Raw genomic sequence first — 7537 nt, 5'->3', positions numbered from 1 at the left:
ACGTGGTATAACGTAACGTTCCGCCAGTGCGGAGGTTGACGGACATCATTTTGAGCATTTACTGCATTAATACAGGTAATAATGCTGTAACAGCATTCATTCTCAGAAATGATATCCGTTTGACCCATGGCAGCGCCATCTAGAGGGCCAACCATAGCGCCATCTGGTTTCCCTCTTCAAACTAGACACGTTTCGTTGTTTGTAGTTTTTTCGTCATCATGACACGAGTTCGCGATGCTGACGACCGAGGACGACGCGCGCGCGCCCGCGCCGATGTCAGCTGCTGGTCGGTCGGTTGGGCCTGGCGCGTCGGCCGCTGGTCGGTCGGTTGGGCCTGGCGCGTCGGCCGCTGGTCGGTCGGTTGGGCCTGGCGCGTCGGCCGCTGGTCGGTCGCTTGGGCGTGGCTGTCGGCCGCTGGTCGGTCGGTTGGGCCTGGCGCGTCGGCCGCTGGTCGGTCGGTTGGGCCTGGCGCGTCGGCCGCTGGTCGGTCGCTTGGGCGTGGCTGTCGGCCGCTGGTCGGTCGGTTGGGCCTGGCGCGTCGGCCGCTGGTCGGTCGGTTGGGCCTGGCGCGTCGGCCGCTGGTCGGTCGGTTGGGCCTGGCGCGTCGGCCGCTGGTCGGTCGGTTGGGCCTGGCGCGTCGGCCGCTGGTCGGTCGGTTGGGCCTGGCGCGTCGGCCGCTGGTCGGTCGGTTGGGCCTGGCGCGTCGGCCGCTGGTCGGTCGGTTGGGCCTGGCGCGTCGGCCGCTGGTCGGTCGGTTGGGCCTGGCGCGTCGGCCGCTGGTCGGTCGGTTGGGCGTGGCTGTCGGCCGCTGGTCGGTCGGTTGGGCCTGGCGCGTCGGCCGCTGGTCGGTCGGTTGGGCCTGGCGCGTCGGCCGCTGGTCGGTCGGTTGGGCCTGGCGCGTCGGCCGCTGGTCGGTCGGTTGGGCGTGGCTGTCGGCCGCTGGTCGGTCGGTTGGGCCTGGCGCGTCGGCCGCTGGTCGGTCGGTTGGGCCTGGCGCGTCGGCCGCTGGTCGGTCGGTTGGGCCTGGCGCGTCGGCCGCTGGTCGGTCGGTTGGGCCTGGCACGTTGTACGCTGGTCGGTCGCTTGGGCCTGGCGCGTCGGCCGCTGGTCGGTCGGTTGGGCCTGGCGCGTCGGCCGCTGGTCGGTCGGTTGGGCCTGGCGCGTCGGCCGCTGGTCGGTCGGTTGGGCCTGGCGCGTCGGCCGCTGGTCGGTCGGTTGGGCCTGGCGCGTCGGCCGCTGGTCGGTCGGTTGGGCCTGGCGCGTCGGCCGCTGGTCGGTCGGTTGGGCCTGGCGCGTCGGCCGCTGGTCGGTCGGTTGGGCGTGGCTGTCGGCCGCTGGTCGGTCGGTTGGGCCTGGCGCGTCGGCCGCTGGTCGGTCGGTTGGGCCTGGCGCGTCGGCCGCTGGTCGGTCGGTTGGGCCTGGCGCGTCGGCCGCTGGTCGGTCGGTTGGGCGTGGCTGTCGGCCGCTGGTCGGTCGGTTGGGCCTGGCGCGTCGGCCGCTGGTCGGTCGGTTGGGCCTGGCGCGTCGGCCGCTGGTCGGTCGGTTGGGCCTGGCGCGTCGGCCGCTGGTCGGTCGGTTGGGCCTGGCGCGTCGGCCGCTGGTCGGTCGGTTGGGCGTGGCTGTCGGCCGCTGGTCGGTCGGTTGGGCCTGGCGCGTCGGCCGCTGGTCGGTCGGTTGGGCCTGGCGCGTCGGCCACTGGTCGGTCGGTTGGGCGTGGCTGTCGGCCGCTGGTCGGTCGGTTGGGCCTGGCGCGTCGGCCGCTGGTCGGTCGGTTGGGCCTGGCGCGTCGGCCGCTGGTCGGTCGGTTGGGCCTGGCGCGTCGGCCGCTGGTCGGTCGGTTGGGCCTGGCGCGTCGGCCGCTCGTCGGTCGGTTGGGCCTGGCGCGTCGGCCGCTGGTCGGTCGGTTGGGCCTGGCGCGTCGGCCGCTGGTCGGTCGGTTGGGCCTGGCGCGTCGGCCGCTGGTCGGTCGGTTGGGCGTGGCTGTCGGCCGCTGGTCGGTCGGTTGGGCCTGGCGCGTCGGCCGCTGGTCGGTCGGTTGGGCCTGGCGCGTCGGCCACTGGTCGGTCGGTTGGGCGTGGCGCGTCGGCCGCTGGTCGGTCGGTTGGGCCTGGCGCGTCGGCCGCTGGTCGGTCGGTTGGGCCTGGCGCGTCGGCCACTGGTCGGTCGGTTGGGCCTGGCGCGTCGGCCGCTGGTCGGTCGGTTGGGCGTGGCGCGTCGACTGCTGGTCGGTCGGTTGGGCGTGGCGCGTCGGCCGCTGGTCGGTCGGTTGGGCCTGGCGCGTCGGCCGCTGGTCGGTCGGTTGGGCCTGGCGCGTCGGCCGCTGGTCGGTCGGTTGGGCCTGGCGCGTCGGCCGCTGGTCGGTCGGTTGGGCCTGGCGCGTCGGCCGCTGGTCGGTCGGTTGGGCCTGGCGCGTCGGCCGCTGGTCGGTCGGTTGGGCCTGGCGCGTCGGCCGCTGGTCGGTCGGTTGGGCCTGGCGCGTCGGCCGCTGGTCGGTCGGTTGGGCGTGGCGCGTCGGCCGCTGGTCGGTCGGTTGGGCGTGGCTGTCGGCCGCTGGTCGGTCGGTTGGGCCTGGCACGTTTTACGCTGGTCGGTCGGTTGGGCCTGGCGCGTCGGCCGCTGGTCGGTCGGTTGGGCCTGGCGCGTCGGCCGCTGGTCGGTCGGTTGGGCGTGGCTGTCGGCCGCTGGTCGGTCGGTTGGGCCTGGCGCGTCGGCCGCTGGTCGGTCGGTTGGGCGTGGCGCGTCGACTGCTGGTCGGTCGGTTGGGCCTGGCGCGTCGGCCGCTGGTCGGTCGGTTGGGCGTGGCGCGTCGACTGCTGGTCGGTCGGTTGGGCCTGGCGCGTCGGCCGCTGGTCGGTCGGTTGGGCGTGGCTGTCGGCCGCTGGTCGGTCGGTTGGGCCTGGCACGTTTTACGCTGGTCGGTCGGTTGGGCCTGGCGCGTCGGCCGCTGGTCGGTCGGTTGGGCCTGGCGCGTCGGCCGCTGGTCGGTCGGTTGGGCGTGGCTGTCGGCCGCTGGTCGGTCGGTTGGGCCTGGCGCGTCGGCCGCTGGTCGGTCGGTTGGGCGTGGCGCGTCGACTGCTGGTCGGTCGGTTGGGCCTGGCGCGTCGGCCGCTGGTCGGTCGGTTGGGCCTGGCGCGTCGGCCGCTGGTCGGTCGGTTGGGCCTGGCGCGTCGGCCGCTGGTCGGTCGGTTGGGCCTGGCGCGTCGGCCGCTGGTCGGTCGGTTGGGCCTGGCGCGTCGGCCACTGGTCGGTCGGTTGGGCCTGGCGCGTCGGCCGCTGGTCGGTCGGTTGGGCGTGGCGCGTCGACTGCTGGTCGGTCGGTTGGGCCTGGCGCGTCGGCCGCTGGTCGGTCGGTTGGGCCTGGCGCGTCGGCCGCTGGTCGGTCGGTTGGGCCTGGCGCGTCGGCCACTGGTCGGTCGGTTGGGCCTGGCGCGTCGGCCGCTGGTCGGTCGGTTGGGCGTGGCGCGTCGACTGCTGGTCGGTCGGTTGGGCCTGGCGCGTCGGCCGCTGGTCGGTCGGTTGGGCCTGGCGCGTCGGCCGCTGGTCGGTCGGTTGGGCGTGGCTGTCGGCCGCTGGTCGGTCGGTTGGGCCTGGCGCGTCGGCCGCTGGTCGGTCGGTTGGGCGTGGCGCGTCGACTGCTGGTCGGTCGGTTGGGCCTGGCGCGTCGGCCGCTGGTCGGTCGGTTGGGCCTGGCGCGTCGGCCGCTGGTCGGTCGGTTGGGCGTGGCGCGTCGACTGCTGGTCGGTCGGTTGGGCCTGGCGCGTCGGCCGCTGGTCGGTCGCTTGGGCGTGGCTGTCGGCCGCTGGTCGGTCGGTTGGGCCTGGCACGTTTTACGCTGGTCGGTCGGTTGGGCCTGGCGCGTCGGCCGCTGGTCGGTCGGTTGGGCCTGGCGCGTCGGCCGCTGGTCGGTCGGTTGGGCGTGGCTGTCGGCCGCTGGTCGGTCGGTTGGGCCTGGCGCGTCGGCCGCTGGTCGGTCGGTTGGGCGTGGCGCGTCGACTGCTGGTCGGTCGGTTGGGCCTGGCGCGTCGGCCGCTGGTCGGTCGGTTGGGCCTGGCGCGTCGGCCGCTGGTCGGTCGGTTGGGCCTGGCGCGTCGGCCGCTGGTCGGTCGGTTGGGCCTGGCGCGTCGGCCGCTGGTCGGTCGGTTGGGCCTGGCGCGTCGGCCACTGGTCGGTCGGTTGGGCCTGGCGCGTCGGCCGCTGGTCGGTCGGTTGGGCGTGGCGCGTCGACTGCTGGTCGGTCGGTTGGGCCTGGCGCGTCGGCCGCTGGTCGGTCGGTTGGGCCTGGCGCGTCGGCCGCTGGTCGGTCGGTTGGGCCTGGCGCGTCGGCCACTGGTCGGTCGGTTGGGCCTGGCGCGTCGGCCGCTGGTCGGTCGGTTGGGCGTGGCGCGTCGACTGCTGGTCGGTCGGTTGGGCCTGGCGCGTCGGCCGCTGGTCGGTCGGTTGGGCCTGGCGCGTCGGCCGCTGGTCGGTCGGTTGGGCCTGGCGCGTCGGCCGCTGGTCGGTCGGTTGGGCCTGGCGCGTCGGCCGCTGGTCGGTCGGTTGGGCCTGGCGCGTCGGCCGCTGGTCGGTCGGTTGGGCCTGGCGCGTCGGCCGCTGGTCGGTCGGTTGGGCCTGGCGCGTCGGCCGCTGGTCGGTCGGTTGGGCGTGGCGCGTCGACCTCTGGTCGGTCGGTTGGGCCTGGCGCGTCGGCCGCTGGTCGGTCGGTTGGGCCTGGCGCGTCGGCCGCTGGTCGGTCGGTTGGGCCTGGCGCGTCGGCCGCTGGTCGGTCGGTTGGGCGTGGCGCGTCGACTGCTGGTCGGTCGGTTGGGCCTGGCGCGTCGGCCGCTGGTCGGTCGGTTGGGCCTGGCGCGTCGGCCGCTGGTCGGTCGGTTGGGCCTGGCGCGTCGGCCGCTGGTCGGTCGGTTGGGCCTGGCGCGTCGGCCGCTGGTCGGTCGGTTGGGCCTGGCGCGTCGGCCGCTGGTCGGTCGGTTGGGCCTGGCGCGTCGGCCGCTGGTCGGTCGGTTGGGCCTGGCGCGTCGGCCGCTGGTCGGTCGGTTGGCCCTGGCGCGTCGGCCGCTGGTCGGTCGGTTGGGCCTGGCACGTTGTACGCTGGTCGGTCGCTTGGGCCTGGCGCGTCGGCCGCTGGTCGGTCGGTTGGGCCTGGCGCGTCGACCGCTGGTCGGTCGGTTGGGCCCGGCGCGTCGACCTCTGGTCGGTCGGTTGGGCGTGGCGTGTCGGCCGCTGGTCGGTCAGTTGGGCCTGGCGCGTCAGCCGCTGGTCGGTCGGTTGGGCCTGGCGCGTCGGCCGCTGGTCGGTCGGTTGGGCGTGGCTGTCGGCCGCTGGTCGGTCGGTTGGGCCTGGCACGTTGTACGCTGGTCGGTCGGTTGGGCCCGGCGCGTCGGCCTCTGGTCGGTCGGTTGGGCGTGGCGCGTCGGCCGCTGGTCGGTCGGTTGGGCCTGGCGCGTCGGCCGCTGGTCGGTCGGTTGGGCCTGGCGCGTCGGCCGCTGGTCGGTCGGTTGGGCGTGGCTGTCGGCCGCTGGTCGGTCGGTTGGGCCTGGCACGTTTTACGCTGGTCGGTCGGTTGGGCCTGGCGCGTCGGCCGCTGGTCGGTTGGTTGGGCCAGGCGCGTCAGCCACTGGTCGGTCGGTTGGGCGTGGCGCGTCGGCCGCTGGTCGGTCGGTTGGGCCTGGCGCGTCAGCCAATGGTCGGTCGGTTGGGCCTGGCGCGTCGGCCAATGGTCGGTCGGTTGGGCCTGGCGCGTCGGCCGCTGGTCGGTTGGTTGGGCTTGGCGCGTCGGCCGCTGGTCGGTCGGTTGGGCCTAGCGCGTCGGCCGCTGGTCGGTCGGTTGGGCCTGGCGCGTTGGACGCTGGTCCGTCGCTTTTTGCCTGGCGCGTCGGCCGCTGGTCGGTCGGTTGGGCCTGGCGCGTTGGACGCTGGTCGGTCGGATGGGCCTGGCGCGTCGGCCGCTGGTCGTTCGGTTGGGCCTGGCGCTTCGGCCGCTGGTCGGTCGGTTGGGCCTGGCGCGTCGGCCGCTGGTCGGTCGGTTGGTCCTGGCGCGTCGGCCACTGGTCGGTCGGTTGGGCCTGGCGCGTCGGACGCTGGTCGGTCGCTTGGGCCTGGCGCGTCGGCCGCTGGTCGGTCGCTTGGGCCTGGCGCGTCGGCCGCTGGTCGGTCGCTTGGGCCTGGCGCGTCGGCCGCTGGTCGGTCGGTTGGGCGTGGCGCGTCGGCCGCTGGTCGGTCGGTTGGGCCTGGCGCGTTGGTCGCTGGTCGGTCGGTTGGGCCTGGCGCGTCGGCCGCTGGTCGGTCGGTTGGGCCTGGCGCGTCGGCCGCTGGTCGGTCGGTTGGGCCTGGCGCGTCGGCCGCTGCTCTGTCGGTTGGGCCTGGCGCGTTGGACGCTGGTCGGTCGCTTGGGCGTGGCTGTCGGCCGCTCGTCGGTCGGTTGGGCCTGGCGCGTCGGCCGCTGGTCGGTCGGTTGGGCGTGGCGCGTCGGCCGCTTTTCGGTCGGTTGGGCCTGGCGCGTCGGCCGCTGGTCGGTCGGTTGGGCCTGGCGTGTCGGTCGCTGGTCGGTCGGTTGGGCCTGGCGCGTCGGCCGCTGGTCGGTCGGTTGGGCGTGGCGCGTCAGCCGCTGGTCGGTCAGTTGGGCCTGGCGCGTCGGCCGCTGGTCGGTCGGTTGGGCCTGGCGCGTCGGCCGCTCGTCGGTCGGTTGGGCCTGGCGCGTCGGCTGCTGGTCGGGCGGTTGGGCGTGGCGCGTCAGCCCCTGGTCGGTCGGTTGGGCGTGGCGCGTCGGCCGCTGGTCGGTCGGTTGGGCCTGGCGCGTCGGCCGCTGGTCGGTCGGTTGGGCCTGGCGCGTCGGCCGCTGGTCGGTCGGTTGGGCCTGGCGCGTCGGCCGCTGGTCGGTCGGTTGGGCCTGGCGCGTTGGACGCTGGTCGGTCGCTTGGGCCTGGCGCGTCGGCCGCTGGTCGGTCGCTTGGGCCTGGCGCGTCGGCCGCTGGTCGGTCGCTTGGGCCTGGCGCGTCGGCCGCTGGTCGGTCGGTTGGGCGTGGCGCGTCGGCCGCTGGTCGGTCGGTTGGGCCTGGCGCGTCGGCCGCTGGTCGGTCGGTTGGGCCTGGCGCGTCGACCGCTGGTCGGTCGGTTGGGCGTGGCTGTCGGCCGCTGGTCGGTCGGTTGGGCCTGGCGCGTCGGCCTCTGGTCGGTCGGTTGGGCGTGGCTGTCGGCCGCTCCACATGGGACGGATGCCAAGTTGACGATCGAGGCTATGGCACCGGTTCGTGGCAGGACAGAAGGTCAAGAACGACGATCGACAGGCGCTATTCGACCGCAGAAGAATACACACCACACGACGAAACCGTATTCGGACGTCGGCCATACGTCACATCACGACGGACGCAGCAAGCAAGACGACCGCCAGGAGACTCGACATATGTCGGGAGGAGGACAGAGAAACGCTGAAGGACATTCAGCGCCTTATCCGCTATTCACGGGAAGCGCAAGAGGAGGATAACTGTCTGGCATCTCCAATTGTGGACTCAGATGTCGAATCATAGCACTCCCACCAAACGGT

The 7537-nt window shown here is 74.8% G+C and overlaps 1 protein-coding gene across 1 annotated transcript; it reads right to left on the bottom strand.

The window, feature by feature from the left end:
* Positions 1–276: 276 nt before the first annotated feature.
* Positions 277–7201, bottom strand: LOC126295018 (serine/arginine repetitive matrix protein 2-like). Its single transcript, XM_049987270.1, has 3 exons — positions 6422–7201; positions 5564–6356; positions 277–5480 (listed from the first exon to the last, which is right to left on the bottom strand). The coding sequence occupies exons 1-3, from the start codon at positions 7199–7201 to the stop codon at positions 277–279; spliced, it is 6777 nt and encodes a 2258-aa protein (XP_049843227.1).
* Between the last annotated feature and the right edge of the window lie 336 nt (positions 7202–7537).

This window comes from Schistocerca gregaria, chromosome 11 (genome assembly GCF_023897955.1).
Source record: "Schistocerca gregaria isolate iqSchGreg1 chromosome 11, iqSchGreg1.2, whole genome shotgun sequence".
Classification (NCBI taxonomy): Eukaryota; Metazoa; Arthropoda; class Insecta; order Orthoptera; family Acrididae; genus Schistocerca; species Schistocerca gregaria.
The sequence above is the reverse complement of the archived record's forward strand: the minus strand, read 5'-3'. Positions and strand labels throughout refer to the sequence as shown.

Excerpts from the sequence above, each read along its gene's own strand:
- LOC126295018 (XM_049987270.1), bottom strand. The coding sequence starts at position 7,201 with ATGTGGAGCGGCCGACAGCCACGCCCAACCGACCGACCAGAGGCCGAC. Across the intron at positions 6,357-6,421 it reads ACCAGCGGCCGACGCGCCAG|GCCCAACCGACAGAGCAGCG; the intron begins GCCCAACCGACC and ends CCAACGCGCCAG. Across the intron at positions 5,481-5,563 it reads ACCAGCGGCCGACGCGCCAG|CGGCCGACGCGCCAGGCCCA; the intron begins GCCCAACCGACC and ends CCGACCGACCAG.